The sequence below is a fragment of the Vespa velutina genome, chromosome 6, assembly GCF_912470025.1.
Source record: "Vespa velutina chromosome 6, iVesVel2.1, whole genome shotgun sequence".
Classification (NCBI taxonomy): domain Eukaryota; kingdom Metazoa; phylum Arthropoda; class Insecta; order Hymenoptera; family Vespidae; genus Vespa; species Vespa velutina.
In genome coordinates, this window is record NC_062193.1 from 5,801,498 (window position 1) to 5,823,728 (window position 22,231).

A 22,231-nucleotide genomic window follows, 5' to 3' on the forward strand; every position below is an offset into this window, starting at 1 on the left:
GAAAAAATCATTCTTAGAAATTAACTCAGAATATTTTCATTTAACTAAGATGTTATTAAATTTATCTCTTATTTTAATCCTTTCTATATATATAACTCGTTAATTGTATATTAACATAAAAATACAAAGTTTAGGCGAATTATAAATATATATATGTATGTATATCAGGCCAATATTTAAAGTCAATTCTTTTTTTAAAACAAAGCTGCAGATCAATAAAGTTCTTTTATATATATTTTTGACTTTTCTCAAAAGAAAAGTCTCTCCTTTAGATTATACCACGATTTTAATAGATACCTTGTATATATTTACAATTTATTTTTAATAATAAAATTGTAAAGTAATTTATTAAGCCATTGATAATTATCAATATTTCTATAACTATTATAAAATATATCACTAAATTATATCAATTAAATTTAAAAGAATGTTTGGTTTATTTTATTATTTTGTAAAATTTATAGTTTTATTTCAATTAATTATTATTAACTTTTGATATATATTTAATTTTTTTGCTGAACTTGCAAATGAGAAAAAATAGAAAAAGTATATGCTTTATGTATATACGTGTGTATAACATAAACCATACGAAATAATAAAAAATAAATTAACACATAATACCTTTATCAGGAATTAAGACGAAATGCTTGTATGATCGATGCTTGTTCATAAATGTAATAATGAAAATAAATATATTCGATTAATATTTGATGCAGACAAAAAGGATATAGATGTCTTTGGTTTCCATTTAGAAATTCGATCAAAATAAAACTGTCAATTGAGTCTTCAAGAAATGATCATTCTATGTATGATCTAGAAGAAGGAAGTGCACGTTGTATTTCTGTACTAGATGCATGAAAGGCTTTGCTCATTACACTTCTTGTTTTTTCCATCAATGATTCTACATCATCTTTAGTTAATCCCTTTGTAGATATAAGTGGTAGTGTTGTTATAACTACATGACCTTAGTGAAAAATAAATTATTAATTTTTTATATTGACGTAATTAAAGATATAATCCATTTATAAATTAATTATATAAGTCAATATAAATTACCTGAATCAAATCTCTTCTCATCGTTAGACAAAAAATAATAAGATGAAAATACTACTGGTAATATAGGTAACTGAGCATTGATTGCAGCATAAAAGGCACCTTTTTTAAACGGATGAATTTCTCCAGTATTGTGGCGTGTACCTTCTGGAAATATCCACAATTTGAACTAAAAAGATTTAATAAATTAGAATTCTTATTCTTTTTTTCTTTTTCTCCTGAAATATCTAAAAATGTTTAATTGAAACTACAAGAGAATTATAAAATTAGGTGCTTTTTCTTATGTGCATATTTGCACAATGATTTAATACCTTTTTATCTTTTGATTGCTTAGAGGCTGTATTAATAACAGAACGGGCTTTTTCTGAATTCAATCTGTCTATGAATATTAATCCAGATAGCCAAGCGGCAAGACCAAAAGGCCAAGCATAAAAGACTTCTTTTTTAGCAACTGCTGTACATCTATCCATTATCGGCCATAAATAAAACATCCCCAAAAGATCTAAGGAACTTTGATGATTAGCTACTATAATGCATGCTACATCTTGATCTAAATGTTCTCTTCCTCTAAGTTCCCAACGTAATCCCAATAAAAAACTAATGTGATTGCACAGGTATGATGATAATCTGTAATATACAAATTTTTTTATAGATCACTTGTCCCTTATAATTTTTATTTCCTTCCTAAATAATGTTAATGATTTAAATATTAAATATTATTAATAAATCATTTTTATATATATGTATATATATATATATATATATATATAAATACGAAAGTAAACTGACATGACAATTTTATTGTAATCATTCAATAAATAATTTCCTTATGAAATTGATGAATAAATTAATGGTGTTAATTATTAAATAAAATATTAACGATTTCTTGCAAATGATAAAAGTATTAGTCTTATATTTTCTCGTATCTTATAACTTGTACGCGAGACCTACTAATGTTATTAATTAAATTTATCGTCATTAACTTTTATGTCATATCTCTTTGAAAATTTATATGAAAATTATTTATTTCATTGTAATAAAAATTATACGCGATTATTACGTATACTATTGCGAGAAAATTAATATCGTTAAATATGTCAATCAATTTTCTTATCTCATTATAATAGGTAATACCATTAGTATTTTAAATTTATTGGATATAGTGAAAATGTCACTCGAGAGATAAATTTTTTCATAGGAAAAAAAAAAAAAAAAAAAAAAAAATAAATAAATAAATAAATAAAATAAAAAAAATATGTCTTTTATAAACGAAAATAAATACTAACACAAGATTTTTTAGACTCCTTGGTCGTAGAAGAAAAATCGGTATCAATATCGTGGCGGCGAAAGTTACAATGCCATAATACACGATAAACTTGAAGTAATAACGAAAAGTCCGGCTTGTTTCATAGAGAAAAGGCAACAACAGGATGAAACCAACGAGGATCAACTCGAAGCTTGATGGGGCCATTACTTTTACAACGAAGGGCGGTGCTTCACAGATTTTTCCGTTCGTTACTTCCCTTTTGCTTTTCTATTTTTTTTTCTCCTATTTCTTTTTTTTTCTTCTTCTTCTTCCTCTTTCTATAATTTTAAATCGATCTGGATACTTATGATACTCTTTTATCTTCTTCCTTCTCTTTTTCTTCTTCTTCTTCTTCTTCTTATTATTATTATTATTTACGCTTGACTTACTATATTACTCATTTAAAAACTACGAAGAATAAACTAAAACGAAGCGAAATACGAACTACTGCCGGCGAACTGTCGCGCACTAACAATGCTCCGAATTAGAACTACCACCTTTATAAAGCTTCGATTGACTTTATTATAGTAGAATATATACATATCTAGATAAGGGGAGATAAGGGAACGTCAAAAAATAAGTTGATACGTCCTGACAGATCGAATCAGTCACAGAATTTAACAATGAAAGATGGAATGACCAAATAGGAGGATGTTTTTGTATGGTGGTATAGTTCCGAGGAACGACAGATAAGTATTCACCCTTAAACTAAATTCCTGTTAGGTTATAAGTCGTTTACAGTCAGGGATGAGAAAAGTAAGAAGAGGTCGGTAAGGTTACGAACAAACCCAATGTATTTTCGTTGGATAAAAAATCGTTCGCGAAGGATATAACACAGACAAATAATAGAAAATTTTATTCATTGCGATGACAATAATTAATATGTATATAATAATAATAATTTCCAAAAAAAAAAAAAAAAAAAAAATAAAAAAAAAGGAAAAGAAAAACCGAATCAATGATACAACATCAGAGCAGTATAAAGTCGACGATTTTATAAAGATGAAAAAATGAAAATGATTAAATGTACGTCACGATAATTCAATCGTCAAATGTTGTTTTCGATACAAGGGTTTTTCTTTTTTTTTCTTTTTTTTTTTTTTTTTATACTCGCAGGAAATCCAACAAGGATTCTCCGGAAGGAGAAATGTTTTTTATTAATAATTAAATCTCATTGGTTCCAATTCTTCGTCTCTTATAAGTTTACTCTGTTTTCTATGGTCGTGATGGGGTTGCTTTGTTGCTTGATACATATGTCGGCATTTTTGTCCTGCGAAAAATTTTTCGTACGCATTCACGCATTCTTCTTGGTTATCAATTGTCGACGAATGTTATCCTTCGAAAAATAAAATATTTTTGAGTAAAACGTTTGTACTGTTTGTACTTTATATCGATATGCGGAAATTACAAAATATATAATAAAAATTGATTCTTATTCTCCATATAACGTTATTGTAATGTCAATAAATTTTCGAACTTTCATTATTTTCCAAAAAAAAAAAAAAAAAAAAAGAAAAAAAAAGGAAAAAAAAGAAGAAAAACTTTGCTTTCATATTTTTAACAGTTTGAGATAATATTATATGAAAAGAATTTCAAGCGAATGTTGAAGAACGTTGTTCAACAAAACGACTAATCGATTGTTTCTTTTTATTATTGATTTTTATTCAAAAACATATGGGATTAATAATAATTCTTACTTGAATTTTTATAATTGTATTTTGGTAATTATCATCAATAAGAAGCGCTATATTTGTTCTAACACATTACGAATATTTATTTATAAACAATTACATATACATTTTCTATTTTTTATATATAGAAAATAATTCAATAAGTATCTCTTCTCTTTTACTTTCATATATGTATATATATATATATATATATCGAAATTTATCCAATTTACGATAATTAAAAAAAAAAAAATTGTTTTTATATTATGTTAACTATAATATTTATTGACTTAATGAAAAAAATATCTAGTATATCCAATATTTATATTATCTTACCGCAATCGTATGATATATATTTCGATCGTTTTGTCATTAAATATAATATATGAATGTTTTTATGCGAATGAGTAAAAAAAAAATTTGGATTTATTTTTTAAGTAAACATGACTTTTTTCTAATTTATATTATGTGTGCGCGCGTGTGTGTGTGTATATATATGTATGTGTATATAATATAATAATTAGATTTTCCTTTAAATTATATATTTCAAGATTTTTATCGATATATTTTTATAAATCGATGAAAGATAAAAAAGTTGAATTTTGTATTACTATTATTATATTTTTATCAACTCTTATCTAATCTTATTCTAATTTATTTTTGATACTGTATCAATATATGTATAAGATTCAATTGTAATTGAATTTACGATATTATCTATTCTTTGAATTGGTTTAAAAGTCGATATATATATATATATATATATATATATATATATATATATATATATATATATATATATGTCAATATATAACACTAACATAACCAATAAATTGATTCGTTATTTCGATGTAATTATACTTCTTATCTAAACTATAATTTTCTACAATTTGGATGATTATAATGTAGAAATACCTGATATTTGATTGTTTTTAGAAATGTTTTATATAAAAAACAAAAGAAAGCAAAAAAAAATGACTTTCACAAGTGATTCAATACATTCATTTAAATCTGATACACAAAATACAAAATATTTGCAAACGTATTCGTATTATTATAAATAAAATGAATGTTTTATTGATATAATTATAATTAATTATAATTAATAATTAACGTTATAATGATAAATAATTAACGTTAATGTTATTACATTATTCTATATTATAATCGATATTCAATTATATTTCTCATTGAATGTATATTTATTTGAATGTTTACTGGTTCAATTTGAACGGCTAAATGTAATAGTTATTGTTAATTATTGTTATTACTATTGAATAACGAAATATATTTTTTTCTTTTTTGTTTTATATTTTCTTTGTCTTTCTCTTTTTTTTTTGTCTTTCTTTTCCGATCATAACATACATTTGCTCTATTTTAAGCCGTCATCATATAAAAATGTAAGTTTTTTAGCGCGCTTTTATATTTCTAGGGAAATGTACAAAGGTACGTATTTGAAACTAGCAGACTTAAACAATAAAGGACATACGATACGTTCGAACGTGCTATCCAATATTATTCATAATATACGATATTTAATTAATAAAAAAAGGTAATTATACAATATAAATTATAATTGTTATTAATTATAATATATTAACAATATATATTTACAATATGTTTATTATGCAAAGTAGGTAACAATTGAAAAAGTCATGTCAACCCACGCTGATTATTACTGATAAAATTAATAATAACAGATAAATAATACCTATTGTTTTCGTGAAAATTGTGCATTATCAATATTGTTAATAAAAAAAAAAAAATCGAAAGAAACGAAAAAAAGGAAAAAAAATTTAATATGCAGGACATTTCTGGAAGATGTGAGGATGTACAAAAGATAATATTATCCTTGTTAGTTACCCGAAAGGAAGCAATACCTTTGGGAGAACTTGCTAAAGATTATCAAGATCAGGAAGGTGAATCTATACCATGGAAAGAATTTGGGTATATTACATTATTGGATTATCTGAAAAGCATGCCAAAATATGTATCGCTTGAAAGATTAAATGGTATATATTATGTTCGAGGTGTTGCTTCTGAAAAATCCAAACATGTTAGCTCATTGGTAGCTCGACAAAAAATATCATTAAAAAAACAAAGTCACATACGGAGAACTTACAGACCCAGTTATTATTATCCAAAGACAACAACTCCGAGAGTTCATATACCTGCAGAAATTTTGAGTAATATAATATCTATGGTTAAACAAAATCCAAATGGTATTAATAAAGAGTATATTTTACAATATGTCAATGATAAATTACCATGTATAAATATATCTGTTATGGATCTTGATGAACAAATAAAAAATTTGTCGCATGAGTTATTTATTAAAGGCAATCGAATCTTATCATGGAAGAAAAAGACAAAATCTATATCTGATCAATTTATATCTAAAAAAATGTTATCCAAAGGAAAAAAAGTTAATCCAGAATCTGAAGATTCTGTGGTACTATCTAAGTATATTGTTAGTGGGGAAACTGATTCTAATATAGAATCGGATATTGAGAATGAAGACAGTATTCCATTTGTTAATTCAAAGTTGCGAAACAATAGTGAAAATAAAAAAAAAATCTCAAACAAGAAACAAACTATTTCTATGTTTATACAAGAGACTGTATCTAGATTTAATAATCAAGATAATAAGCTTAATGATAAATCTAGATTTGATAACGAAGAAATTAAACATAATAATTTAGAGAACGATGTTAGTTTACAGATTCCTTTCAAAAAATTACAAGATGATGTTACTTACTTAGATAACGAAGATATAAAACTCCTTATAAGTGATAGAACAAGATTTCGATTAGAAAAACTTATTCAAAAATATCCAAATGGTATTTGGTGTGCTGAACTTCCTGAAAAATATATGGAAGAATATAATGTACCTTTGAATTATATTGAATTAGGTTTCAATAGTGTACGAGAATTTGCATCATGTTTGCCAGATATCTTTCAATGTAAACAATTTCGTCCATCGACGGATTTTATACTTTATGATGCAAAAATGAAATTGTCTGATACAAAAACAATTAATAAAACGAAATTTCAAAATGTAGCTGAACTATATACTCAATCATATTTAGAAGAAGATGAAGTAGAGGCTTTACCTGTTGTAGTAGTAAGTTATATTTGAATGTATTATAGCTTGTACATATATAGATTATATAAAATATATAATATTCTTTTGTAGTCAAGCGATACATCTAATAAATTAATGCCAGAAGGGGTAATGATTATAGGAGAATGTGTAGGGCAAATAAATGTAACGGATTTAGAAAGTATAACACAGCCATACATAGAAATTTTTGTTGAAGAAGTCTTTACACCATCATTATTTTGGATACAACTTCGTAAGAAAAAAAAACTTTTTAATAAACTAATGGAAGATATTCAGTGAGTTATTTTATTATGTATTATATATTGCATAGAAATCATATACTTCTTGTGTAAATATATTCCACGTTTTTTTTTCCTTTTTTTTATAGTAAATTTTATCAAGAAAAATCCACGAATTATAAAATTCCTCCTGTTGTACTTGAAAAAGGTTTAAATTGTGCATGTAAATATAATGATATATGGCACAGAGGGATAATTAAAACTGTTAAACCTGATTTGCAAATAACTGTAAGTAGTAAAATTCAGAAAATTATTTATCATTAGAAAAAAATTAATTGAAATTTAACTTGCTCTTAAACAGGTAATGTTCTATGATTATGGAACATTAAAAACTTATCCTCCTGAAGAAATATATTATCTACATAGATTATTTTCATATTTACCAGCACAAGCAATACCATGTGGTCTGTACAATATTAAACCACATAATGGAGAGCAATGGTCTAAGGGTGTTACTTATGAATTTGCTGAAAAAACTTGTAGCAAACCTCTTATTGCAACTATAGTATCAACTGATCCAGAGGTATACAATATAATTACTATATTGTAAAAAATATTAATCTTAATTAATGAACTTAATTATAAATTTAATATATTTATTAATATTGTAATTTATACAATTTTTGATGTAGAATAATTCTATGTTGGTAACTTTGACCGATACAATGGAAGAAGAAGATGTACATATCAATGATTGGATGGTTCATCAAAATTTGGCAGTACATGGACAAATGGTTCGTATAAGACCTCAAAATTTTTCATTTTATTATTACTTGAAATGTCAAGGGCATTACAAAAGAAATTCTGAAGATCTTAACAGTTCTACATCAGATATTACGAAAACTAGTGAAACATCAGTTCTAGCAATTGAATTAATAAAAAATTTATATAAAAATTTATATTGTCCATTATCTGCATCTTTAAGCAATAATCGTCGAAATAGTCTTGTTTCTAATGTCTCTAAAAATTGTGCTCAACGTTCGAAAGAGTCAAGTAATAATTCCATTCAAAGTAGTCACTCTAGGAGTAGAAAAGAGTCAAGTAATAATTCCATTCAAAGTAGTCATTCTAAAGAAGTACCTAAAGGATTAAATAATTTCTTAGAAATATCGGAAAATAACAAACAATTTCATTCTGATCCTAAAGTTTTATCAAATTCTGATTATAAAGAAAAATTTGATAAAAGTCAGTTAACTTTAGAAACATCAGAATGTGTTTCAAATATTACACAATCTACTATAAGAAATGAAAATTCTAAGAAAATCATGTCTAAGAAAAAGAATGCATCTAAAACAGAATTAGAAGAAATAGATAATTCAAATTGTATATTTTCGGCAACAAAGCCAAAAAAACAAGAAAATTATAATATTAAACAAAATTGTACAAATATTATAAAAAAAAGTGAAATAGATATTGAAAAATGCACTCAGAAGAAGGAAGAGATACATAAAGACATACATTTGCCAAAAGAATGTTTTATAAATGCAATTAATCTCAGTCTGGATTTACAATTGAATTATCAGGATTATGATACATCACCTGATGATAATATCATTACAACTAATGATAATTTCAAATTAATTAATAAATATAAAAGTAATATTAATTTAGAAAATATAGAAATAGGCGTATCAGAAATAATTCTCTCAAAATTAAGGTTAAATAGAGACTGTACAAATGATAAATCTTCTGTAAATACATTACACAATATAAGTGATTCATTAAATCAAACTGAACAATTAACAACTAATAAATCGAATATATCAAATGTTGAAAACAGTATGTCATGTAATATACAACATTCTTCTGATATGATTGAAATTAATGAAGAAAGAGATTCTATATGTGAAACTTATAATACTTTAATGCAAGTCTCCAATAAATCTAATGAAGATGCAAAATTGGACTCAAATGACTATTCCAACAATTGTGATAATAATAATGAAACAAAAACAGAAGTATTAGATAACACGTTAGAGATTAATACAAATGATGAAATATCTAATTTGATTTATCATGAGGATCTCAAGGAAAATAATTCAATAAAAATTACATCTCAATCACAATTATTCTCAAAAATTGAACAGCAATGCCCTGAATACGTAGAATTGCATAAATCAACTGAAAATGTAATTAAAGAAATCATATTAACATCTAATAATGATAATCTACAATGTGACAACAATGAATGCAATGTCGAAGATAATACAGATGATGTTTTTGGGAATTCTATTCACCCAAATACAAATATTAATCAAATAATTAAAAATGATGATGAGAGGTTGCAAATTATAGAAATAAATGAAAATGGATCAGATAAATCATTGAATGTGATGAAAGATATAAATTGCAATAATGACAACCGTAAAGATAATGTAGAATCTCAGATATCAGAAATGAAAATGATTAAAGATGCTGAAAGCGATTTGTTAAATGATATAGATTGTTTAAAAAATTCGGACAATGTAAATGAAGTAAAAAAGAATATTGATCAAGCATTAGACTCTTCAATATCATTAATACAATCGAATATTGTAAAACAGAAAGATGAACTGAATAAATTACAAAAAGAAGAACACTTGGATAATGTTAGTGACAATGTCACACATGTAACAGATAATAAAATTTCAGTTAATTCTGAAAAATTAGAAGAATTAATGACTGAAAGTACAAATGAAAAAATAATACCTGTATTTGATGATATTGATTTGTCATTTAGTAGCGATGAATGGAGTATTGAAGGTAATATGAATGATTTTCTTGGAGACTCTTTTCTGTCAAATTTGAAAATGTTAATTAAAAAAAAAGTTAATTAAAAATGTTGATGAGCTGATTCAAATTACAGAAATAAATGACAATAAGTCAAATAAATTATTGAATGTGATGATAAATATAAATTACAATAATTAACAATTAGATAATTGTAAAGATTATTTAGTATCTCATATATTAAAAACGAAACTGATTGAAAATACTCGAGATATTTTATCAAGTAATATTAAATCTTTAAATGAATTACTCAATTAAAATTAAAATCAAAATTAAAATTTCGTTAGTTAAATATAATAAATGTTATTATATTTAACTAACAAAAAAGAAAATTTAAATATGTGAAAGCAGATATTAGCAAAAGTAGATGTGAGTAAAGATAAAAATGCTATGGATGTAGATAATGTACATTATAAATTACAAGGTAGAGTAGAATCATTAACATTATTGTTCAATAAAATTTGTCAAAATGTTGATATTCAAAGTAGATACATATCTAAATGTAAAAAATTATATTATTTTTTTTATAAAATTTGGGAAAAATGTACAACCTTTATATGTAATAGAATTTTATATGTTTAAAAAATAAAGATATTTTTATAACGAAATTATTATGTCTCATTTATTTTTCCAATATTTAATTAAAATAGATGACTATTTCTCATAAGGTGATAATTTTTCCCAAAGTAACTTATTTGCATTAGCATTATTTCTCTTATGTCAATTAAGTTAGAAATATTAATCTAAGATATTTTTTTGTAATCTATAGGGTGATGTAGTCGATATGAGTAATTTAATGTTATTTGTTGAGGAAAATTTACTTTATGCCTCAGAGAAATGTTATGGAAAGGATTGCATTACTCCTACAGTAGAGAATGAAAAAAACTATATAGAAAGTTTAATGAACATTCCCCTTATATCACCCCAAAGTACATTGTGTGAAAAAACAGTTGAAATACTGCCTAATTCATCATTATCTACTGAATCATTCAATTTGTTAATAAATACGGATAATAATCCATTTTTAAATGAATACAATGGTGAATGCAATAGTGAGAATATACAATCAAATATAAAAAAACCATCATCTACCAATCCTTTCTTGGAAGATGTAAATAACCAGAAGAATTTTACTAATATTTTATCACCACAAATGTTTATGCAAATTTGGAAGACAAATCAAAGATTTCAAATGCAAATAATAACTATGTTTAATATTCTTCTTGGAAAAATAGATTCAACTTCTGTTAACATTCATTCATCAGAAAGTGAAATAAAGAAAAGTTATGAAGAACGTTTACTTTATGCTTCTGAATTTTTGAAGAATATAATTTCAAAAGAAGATATATCATCTTTACTAATATCAAAACCACCAAACTGTTTTAATAATGTTCCAATTGATACTAGTTCTAACAAAAGTAATGGAATATCTGTACCTTTAGTTGCAAATAATAATGATTATGTTACTACTAAACGTTCAGAAATCAATGATAATAACATAAACAAAGTACAATTGGAAGAAATAAATGAAATGAATGGTATTACTTCAAATTCTAAACCACAAGTTCCATGTATCCAATCTCTTTTTATGGGAGAAAATATAAGTGCTATTACAGATTCATCCAATGGAAGATCAGCTATAAATGAATTCAAAACAAATATATCTGCTTTCCCATATCAGAATGATTTTAAAGATAACAAAAACGACCAGTTTAATGCATTGGGATCAGGACTAAAAAATGAAATAATATATAATGAATTTAATGAAACCAATCCTTTCAAAATATTATTAAAATTGAAAGATTACAAAGACTCAAATGTAATTCAAGTAGAAAATGAAAACCTTGATATAGAGAAATATTATTCATTAGATTGTACTAATTTTGATAAAAATTATATTGAAATTAATAATACACATGATCGTAGATCAATGATACAATACAACGATTATACACCATTTACTTCTAACTTTATATATGATTCTTTCTATCCAGATTTTATATCAACTAATAATACTAATCCATATCCCTTATTCAAAAATAAGGAAGATATGACTTTTCAATCTGAGGATAGATTGGTAAATAATCTACAAAGTATAAAAAGTGATTTCCATTTTAAACAAGAATTTCAAACATCAAATGGAAACTCTAATATATCATTATTTTCTGAAAATGATTATTTTCAATCTTCTAATAATTATTCCACATCATTGAAAAATAATAAAATAGAACAATTAATTAATCCAAAATTTTCATTACCAATAAATAAATTATCGATAGCAGATGAAGAATTTCCGAGGTTTGATAAATTAAATATTATATCTAACTCAGTGATGTATACAAATTTGTTAGAAGGAAAAGATATTAAAGAATCAAAATTTAATAATTCACAAAGATTAGCAAATATTTCTACACGAACTTGGATCAAAGATACAGAGAATACGTCATCACAAGTAAATATTCAGAATGAAAATTATACAAATCAATCATTGATTAATTCTTTAAAATTAGTAAATATAGATCAACAGTTCCAAGCAACTGTAGATAATACTAATCATCAGGAGCCAATTAAAAATTTGGATTTAGAGTTAACAAGTTTTCCATATAGAGAACATATATATGATGATACAAAATATTTTAATTGTCCTACAGAAAATAATTTAGATTTTCAGATTGACAAGGGAAAGTTTCAAATTAATACATATTCAAATGATATCAATTGTGAGGAGCAGCATGTAGAAAATGAACATAATGCAAATGAAGAAAAAATTACTAATGAAAAAATAAATATTCCTTATTATGAATATTTAATAAGTACTAATAAGGGATTAGCAAAGATTTTTTTTCGAATAGCAGGTTTGTATTCAAATCTTTATATTTTTGATATAGATTTGATTTTTATGTAAATAATCTTTTTTTTTTTTATATAATTTACATAGAAATAACAAATCAAAAATTATGCATATTTCATTTTGAAAATGAAGGATGGTTATTAACTAACGATTTTGTAGAAGCATTTACTACTTATACAACAGTTTCAGAATATTATAAACAATTGCAAATTTGTCATTTAAATATTAATTTTAAAAAAATCAATAGATTAGATAGTCTAACTGCATTTTTTCAACTCGATAAGTGAGTACATAATTTTGTAAAAATTATTACATACATGTGATAACATTAGTCTGTAAAAATTATTATTGTTATTATATTATTTATAATACAAAAAGTTTTATAATTTCTGTTTTATTTTTATTTTAGAATGCTGTTAAATGTATCTCGAGATAAAGCAAATAGGATTAATAATATTCACTTGATGCCTTTAAAATCTATCATTACAGTTCTTATAAAACTAAAAATTGTTACATCAGAAGAAGTAAATAAAGTTAATATAACAACAGGATTTAGAAGAAATTCAATTTTACAGAAAGTATGGGTAAGTGATGTTTTCATAATGTAATCATAATTGTTATATAATAATCAGCCTATTATCTATAATCTTTATAATGCCTCTAATCTTTTAGATTTTGATTAGATTTTATGGACAGTTAAAACATTTTGTGCAAAAAAGAATTGATAAATGAAAATTAAACACAACTTATTAATGATCATCAGAATACATTAATCTGATAATCACAATACATTAATTGGGTTAATGTAAAATTGAATTAATCTTAATTAGGTAATAAATTATAAATTTACTTACAATAGATAATTATAAATAGATAGTATGTGTAAGACAAATTATTTTTTAATATGTTAATGTTGGTCTTAGGATAGTATGAAAAAATATTTTGTTTACAACTTGTATATAGAAAATATACAAATGACATGTATTAGACAGGATATCCAATACAAAGAGTTGTGCTATTAATAAAAAAAAATATATATATATTTTTTATTTTTATAATACTAATAATAAAATTTAAATACCGAATGAGAATATATTATTATATTTAAAAAATGTGTTATTTATAATCAAAATATTCCTATAATGACTTTAATTTTTTTATTATAATCATAATAATTCTAAAAATAACATTTTCAAGTCAAATTAATTTAAAATATAACAAATAATCTATTTAAATCGATAACTGAGTGTTCAAATGATTAACCTATAACCGGAAACGATGACATCTATCGGAATTTTGTTATAATAACGATACTACTACGTATTCTATAACAGGCAGCTATAAGTAATGTGAGCAAGCACGTCGTAGTAGACGGTTTTGCTTGTTTAATGTTCAAATTTTTAATATTGCTTCGTTTATTCTGAAAATTTACGAAATATATTTATAACAACAAAATGGCTGATAAAATAAACAAAGAAGCAGAAAACTTGAAAGGTTTTTCAAAATATTTTAATAGTGTGACGATACAAGGACGAGCCAATGTAAGTAACCTCAACATCATTTCTGTCTTTTAAAACTGATATTTTCGAACATTTATATTACAAAAATTTATTACATTGAAATATGAAATAAATATAATTTTGGATTTTGTAGGTAGCTAAAACAACGTACGCTCTTGTAGCTCTAATTTCAGCTTACTATTATCTCAAACCAAAGAAAGAAGTGGCAAAATAAAAAAATGAAGGCAAATAATCATCTTACATAATGATTTTGTCCATAAATTAGGTGTGCTATTTACTTAATAAAAATGTAGTAAACAATTTATAATCTGTGTCCTTTGTATTTTCAGTTATCTATTTAAAATTATTGTATGCATTAATAGATGCAAGCCTTGCAATGTTACAATTTCAATTATTTTTTCCATAGTATATTTTTAGTATAAATGTTTCTTTGAAATTGTTATAATATTTTCAAATTGTTTTTATTACTATTATAAATTTCTTACAAATAAATATATTTAATCAATAGAATTGTAATGTTATGTTCAATATGGATTGTGTTATTAAGATTTTTTAAAAGATAGATCTTTGACAGCTAGATCAAATACTATGTTGAGATACTTTAGAAGTTCTTTATTGGAAAAAAAAAAGAAAAATATATATATATCTATGGCCTAAGAATAAAAAATAATTATTTATTGATAGATTATCTTTGTTTATTATTTACATATAATTTATTATATAAGTATGGCTAAATTGAAAAAAATAATTATATATATTTACATGTGTGCATACGTTTACCCTCAACTTGAAATACATTTTTATTTGATATAAAATCATATTATCTTAAACATATTAATATTCGAACTTAAGAATAACAAAAAGCAATGACAAATATTACATGAAAATGAAAAAGAAAAAATCATATACGAAAATTTAATTAATTGCATAAAAGTCGCATCATTTGGATTTTCTATGTATTTATGTATTTATTTGTAGAAATATATATAATTATGGTTTATTGAATGTAGACATATATATATACATATATATGCCTATGTATATGTATATGTAAATGTAAATAATTTTATAGAAATTTTGTATGATTAGAATTTAATATATCAGCATGTTACATAATTTTATTATATAATTACGAGAGCGCATTTTTTCCCTCCACTTAATTCTAATTTTAAGTGATATCTTAAAAATTGGAGGACAAAACATTTAAATAGATTATGTGGTTTTTCTTTTAGATTATGTCGAATAATATAACTACGAATGATAAGATAGATATTTCAAATATCGACAATTATTTTAATTTCTAGCATAATTGAGAATCTGATTAGATCTAAAGAATCTAATTGTATTAACAAAATAAATGAAATAATTTAATGATTTATATCTTCGTTTTGCAGGAATTCGTGATGTTAGATTAACATATAATTATATGTAAATGTACATTTTTTTGATTTTTATTAATGAATTAGATTTAACGTTTTGATCACAAATAAAGTTTATCATTGTTTAATTTTATGTATTATTAAATATTATATAGATGTACCATTGAAAATATAATTTTAAAATTCGTTGCGAATCACAAATAGAGTTTAATCAATATTTCATTTGATGATATATATATTTAATTTATAATATTCTTCATAATAGTCTTTTTCATTTAGTATTATAGATGTTATTAGATATAGATTTTTGTACAAATATTCTGCTTTTGGAACACTTTCTAGCAACGTCGTGTGTAATTTATAAATATACATGGAATATATACTTACACATATATATATATATATATATATATATATATATATATATATATATAATTTTTTATCCTATATATATAATCGCTATATTTACATAGCATTTATTTAAAAATATCCGCATTACTAGCTATTTCTCTAACATACAGTCTCGTTTTTCATTATCTTAAAAATACGTGATCATTTAAATGTAATATTTACAACATTACAAAAACGATAACCGTAGTAAGATATGAACATTTTCGAAAATATGAATAAATAGGAGATTATTATCTATGAAATTTTTACATAAAATTAATAGCTTTATATTAATGCAATGATATATCCAATGAGTTAAATGATGAATAAATATAAATAATACTGTTTTTATTATCGGCAAAATTCATAAAGATCTGTGTTTGAGATTATGAATAAAAAATAATTATGATTTTTATCGATATGAATTATTTTTAGTGCATAAAATATTATACAAGGCAGTCCATCGTACTCGAATACGTATATCTACTTTAACAAATGCATTAACATAACGCAACATAAACAATTCGATAGTTGTATAATAATAATGACGTAAGGTTTTTTTTTCTTAATTATTTGAGTAACAAATGAATTTAGAAAAGATTAAATGATATTTTTATCATAAGTTACGTTCGAATCTAATCGTACGATGACACCGTCATAATTTCAATGATAATGATTGTTAATTTTAATTATTTTTTGTTGAAATTGACTGACCTTTTTTATTAAATATACCCATATTATACAATGAAGATAAAAGTGAGATTTTCCTAAACATAATAATATCTTTATTTAGACGTAGCATGTTCGAATAGAATTAAAAAAAAAAAAAGCTACATAAGAGTATCGTTATTATTATTTTTATTCCAGCCATTTTGATCGGAAGAAATTTTAATGACTTTGTTTAGATTTCTCATTGAATTACAAGCGGGATAATAAGCAAGAGTACCTGAACTGTTTGGTCTATTCGATAATCTAATGCTTTGTCTAGTTCCACCATTTGTAATATGAACATTATTGTTTCTACCAATGGTATTTGTCCTATTTAGATGATTATGTCTAATAGAATTTCTTAAGTCTACATTTGTCATATTCGAAACGTTCGTTACGCTCGACTCATCATGGGTTTGAAATTCGGGACTGTCTCTATCACGGCCAAATAATATAGCCGAACCACAAAAAAGTTTCATAAATATCCGTTTAAATTTTCTTCCGAATATCACATATATTATAAAATTGATGCTGCTATTTATAGTCACCAACAGGTTACCGACTTGAACTAACCACCGGGGTGGATCGTAGATAAAAGTCTCGAATATATTTGAGGTAAGGGGTAGAATATTGCATATAACGAAGACGATTACGACACAAAGTAACATCGTTGCCAATCCAATTTCTCGTCTTTGATGATGCGTCAGTTGTTGCAAATCCCTGTTCGCTTTCCTGACCTGCGAAATATAAAATATTACATATTTAATAATCGATAAGAAACATTTCCTTTTGCGTTGACAAAAGAGAGACATCCTTGTCATAACGTTTGTTATATGTCTTTCTGTCTGTGTTTCTTTCTCTCTTTCTCTCTTTTATTTTGAAATGTCTACTCCTTGCATACAATTTTGTCTCGTAAACAAGTCATATTATTTGAGTATAAAAGCAACAGACAGGAAAGAAGAAAGTATATCTTCTTTAAGTGACTCCAAACGAGTCATAACTTTATTGCGTTGGGTTTTCTAATATATATTCTTCGATTTACGTTTTGCGATTTTTTTTTTTTTTTGCTTTTAGTATTTCCTTTCGCCGTTATCCGAATTTGCGCATTCATCTTCGAATAAGATAGTTCATTTGATATTTAAATTACAAATCTACAATTACCTTCGAATTAATATTGTATTTGTATCAATAAATATTTTTAAATAATACGTATATATATCGGACGTTAAGAAAAAAAAAAAAAATGATAGAAAAAGATCGTAAGTATGCCATATGTCAAGATATGCAATAATGTAAAAAAAAGGACACGTTAGAAATTTGATTAAATTCATAAATTTTATGATAGATGTGCGATCCACACGTGTATGTCCTTACATCTATCTTGTAAATAAAAAATGTCACGTACGTTCGAGAAATTTTGTCTCGATCGTTTTACTACGTTACTATCCTTACCTTATTTTATAAATCATTTTAATATCAACGATAAAAGATATCAAATACGAGAATACTACAAAGAATATATCTCTACAAATTTTTTCATTTCTTTATACGAAATAACTCTTTTTTGATCGATTTGCATAAATATTTGACTAAGTAGTAATATAAAGAAACATTACAAATTTTGAAAATACATTTCTGTGAGAAAACGAGATAGCAAAAGAGATGAAAAGAGAAAGGAATAACATTGACTCTTATCTCGATCCAAGCTAACACTCGGATCGTTCTCATTGTTTCTTCATTTTCACAATCTTACCTTTCCGCAAACTGTTTCACAAAAAAAAAGAAAAAAAAAGAAGAAGAAAAAGAAACTTTTATCTCGGGATTTCTCTTATCTTCGTCATACTTACGCTTTTTATTCTTTGCCTTACTATTTGGGTCATAAGGTCATTCGAAATATCGTCAAAAGTATATTCGCTTTAACTCGATCTTAGAAATTCTTTTTCAATGTACGTGTCAATTATGATAAAGCATATATATATATATATATATATATATATATATATATATAGAGAGAGAGAGAGAGAGAGAGAGAGAGAGAAAGAGAGATGAAAACTTACCCGTCGATAAATAGCCATGTTGAAAATGATTAAAGCGAATAAAGGAATGGTATAACACACGAAAAAATACATCCAATGGACGTATATGGTTACGTAAATATTGTTATCCCTTAAAGGTGCTGGACGTAAACAATATATGACAACGTTGTATTTCCAATGCTTCTCGCTGTAGATTTCTATTTCCAAAAATCTGAAGAGAAATTTATATAAAAATAGATTAAAATATTGTTCTATAAAGAGAGAGAGAAAAAAAAATAAACAAAAATTTCGCGATTTTCTTCCTTTTATTTTACTCACTTTGGAATATTGTAGATCGTTGCGAAAGTTACGATGCTTAGAAATGCTAAACGTGCACGACCACATGTGCAGAATGATCTTGCTTTGAGTGGATGACAAACGGCAATGTATCGTTCTATTGTTACGGTTAACGTTAAATACACTGTTGCTATTTGCGCTGTGCACGATATTGGATATAAATATTTGACTATTTTCGGATAAACGAAGAATTGATAATTAAAAAGATAGCCGGTGTAAACGTAAATCGATGGTAATCCAAAAATAAGTATCTACATGAGAAAAAAAAGGATTTATATTTAACATACAGATTATATCGTATAATTTGAGATCGTAATTTTGATATAAATATGTCTGATAATTTAATTCTTTAACTATCAAAAATTATCATCGAAAGAAAATCACGTTGATTTGTGATTTGAACATTTCACTCCGGTATCCATTATTTCTTTCTTTCTTTTTTTTTTTTTTTTATTGTTTTTATTTTAGAATTCAATAAAATCAAACGAACGTAATTAAATCTTTCGTTATTATTTAATGTTAAATGTGAGAAAAAAAATCATCGAGAAAAGTTGGCGATAAAAAGGAAATATTTCAATCGCTATGCAAATATATTATATTTCAATTGCAAATAAATAAACATTTTGTTGGCATTTAAGGAAAATATTTAATATTTTTCCATCCATTGATTCAGCTGATTTTTAAATTTATTGGCGATCAATAGTTGTGGCGAACCGCAAGTGTTTAAACCACGCTTTTGTTTCTTGTCGATTAAATTAATAATTGATATTATCTTATCAAGAATTATATTTGAATTGAAATATTAATATTCACTAAAATTACAACTTACCGAGCTAATGATAAGAAGAGTATCGCAACTTGCTAATCCAATCAGAAGGTAATTAATCGACGATTTCATTTGAGGTCTCGAAAGTACAATCATCGAGATAGTGTTTCCTAAAATACCGAAGAGACCTATGAAATTTATGAGCACACCGTATATGATAAAATCAAAGAGACCAGTAGCATTGATTTTTTGATAACATTCCATAGGAACATCGTCGCTCGTATCATTCTGAATATATGAACGATTATGATAATAAACCGTAGTTGTTTCCATCATTTTCTTATCGATTTTCTTTTTTTCTTTTTCTTTTTTTCTTTTGTTTACGTTCTCCTATTTTCTTTCTCTCCTATTTTTGTTCTTAGGTATATACTCATTCACTTCCTACTTCAGCTTCCTTTCCTTCTTTTTCTTTGACCGCTATTTCTTTTAACGATCCTTGTCCTCGAATCCATATTACGTCACCATTCTGTTCTTCTAGAATCTTTCATATCGATGGTTTTCCCCAATTTCTTTTCTTTCTCCGAAATTTTTATTCGCTTTCTTTACGAAATTTCAAAAAGAAAGAATTAATCAATCAATCGATCATGTTTTCGATTATTTCATTCGAAAGATATATTATCGATTTGAAATGAAGGAAGAAAATATCAAGACGTTGGTTCGATATTAATTTCTTTTTTTTTCTTATTCTGAAACAGAAAATTTTATTTTATTTTATTTTATTTTTATATTAACCAGAGAGAAAACCGCGGCTATTTGTATTTTTATCGAAGATGGCTAAAATTGATGTGAAATTGATATGAGAGTTTCAATGGTCACGTGACTGTTCTTTTCGCGTGCTAATGAGATTAATATCGGCCGAGGGCGTTCTTTATTTTCTTTTTTTCCTTTCGTAATTTGTTATCGATTCGTTTAAACGATTTTTTTCATACGAAGTATTCGTTGTAAGTAAGTAAAATGATATTTTAATTGGATAAAGCAATCAATGTGATTGAAAATGTCTTTGATCAGGGAAATATGCAAGGACACGCTCGTACATAATCTTTTACATAATCGTTTTCTTTTTTTTTTTTTTTTTTGTTTTAATGTAAGAGATAAATCTCGTTTCGTTAATTCGTAGTTTAATATGAGCCGATTATTATGATAATTGTTTAGGTCATATATTTTTTATCTTTTGAGACACTTTTTGGGCTTGAATTATTTAACAATTTTTTTTTCTGATGACGAATAGAAAAAGTATGTAATATACTTATTATTTTTGGGGGAAGAAAAAAATTAATAATAATAATAATATCCTTTTATATGTCATTTTACAATTTTAAGAATAGCATGAGAAAAAGAGAGAGAGAGAGAGAGAGAGAGAGAGAGAGAGAGAGAGAGAGAGAGAGAGAGAGATAAAACATATTTTGTAATATCTAAAATGACTTAGACCACTTTTATAATCATCGGTTCATATAAACGATATTCTAATAACTTTGTGTTTACATTGGGTAGTTTAATTTTACAAGTCCCAAAGGCATATGTCCTCATAAGTTGAGATAAATATATATGATCAAGGACGTAACTAATATGTAATCAAAGTTAGTTGGATGCTAACCTTCGTGTATTTCGCATGTTCCTTTGGGTACTCGTATCATATCTCTAAATCATTTAAATAATATTATATTTGTTCGTATCAGTTTCTAAATATCGTTTCGATCTTTTTATTTAAATAATTATTTTATTCACGTTTTATTAGATAGAAAAGATTTCTCCGTCTACGAGAAAGAAAGAGAGAGAAAAAAAAAGAAATGCGGCAGTATACGTGCGTTCAAATGAAAGAGAGAAAATATTTAAATTGTTTATACGCAGTGTTTCGAACGTGGTAATAAGTCAAGACAGAGATTAGTATATTTCTTTATGTATATATATATATATATATGAAGAAATATATATATATATATATATATATATATATATATATATATTTCATCTACTTCGTGGAACGA

At 24.9% G+C, this 22,231-nt stretch overlaps 3 protein-coding genes across 13 annotated transcripts; 1 reads left to right on the top strand and 2 right to left on the bottom strand.

Annotated features, from left to right (window-relative positions):
* Nucleotides 1-495: 495 nt before the first annotated feature.
* Nucleotides 496-3,073, bottom strand: LOC124949682 (1-acyl-sn-glycerol-3-phosphate acyltransferase alpha). The gene is made up of 4 exons (XM_047495230.1): nucleotides 2,340-3,073; nucleotides 1,365-1,680; nucleotides 1,057-1,222; nucleotides 496-964 (listed from the first exon to the last, which is right to left on the bottom strand). Exons 1-4 carry the CDS (start codon nucleotides 2,522-2,524, stop codon nucleotides 798-800), a joined length of 834 nt encoding a protein of 277 aa, XP_047351186.1. The 5' UTR covers nucleotides 2,525-3,073; the 3' UTR covers nucleotides 496-797.
* A 1,776-nt stretch (nucleotides 3,074-4,849) lies between these two features.
* On the top strand, nucleotides 4,850-15,452 carry LOC124949681. 11 transcript variants are annotated; one of them, XM_047495223.1, is made up of 13 exons: nucleotides 4,850-4,880; nucleotides 5,462-5,581; nucleotides 5,664-7,153; nucleotides 7,226-7,428; nucleotides 7,521-7,659; nucleotides 7,733-7,954; nucleotides 8,064-8,165; nucleotides 10,970-13,055; nucleotides 13,139-13,334; nucleotides 13,461-13,635; nucleotides 13,724-13,881; nucleotides 13,975-14,592; nucleotides 14,705-15,452. In XM_047495223.1, exons 3-11 carry the CDS (start codon nucleotides 5,831-5,833, stop codon nucleotides 13,781-13,783), a joined length of 4,506 nt encoding a protein of 1,501 aa, XP_047351179.1. In that variant the 5' UTR covers nucleotides 4,850-4,880; nucleotides 5,462-5,581; nucleotides 5,664-5,830; the 3' UTR covers nucleotides 13,784-13,881; nucleotides 13,975-14,592; nucleotides 14,705-15,452. The 11 variants fall into 11 exon arrangements, with proteins under 11 accessions (XP_047351179.1, XP_047351182.1, XP_047351174.1 ...); XM_047495226.1 differs by having other exon boundaries at nucleotides 13,724-14,592; nucleotides 14,705-14,836; nucleotides 14,901-15,078; XM_047495218.1 differs by having other exon boundaries at nucleotides 13,724-14,592.
* Nucleotides 15,453-16,397: 945 nt separating this feature from the next.
* LOC124949787 (FMRFamide receptor) lies at nucleotides 16,398-20,869 on the bottom strand. The gene is made up of 4 exons (XM_047495482.1): nucleotides 20,250-20,869; nucleotides 19,403-19,671; nucleotides 19,106-19,295; nucleotides 16,398-17,785 (listed from the first exon to the last, which is right to left on the bottom strand). The coding sequence occupies exons 1-4, from the start codon at nucleotides 20,520-20,522 to the stop codon at nucleotides 17,171-17,173; spliced, it is 1,347 nt and encodes a 448-aa protein (XP_047351438.1). The 5' UTR covers nucleotides 20,523-20,869; the 3' UTR covers nucleotides 16,398-17,170.
* Nucleotides 20,870-22,231: the final 1,362 nt, after the last annotated feature.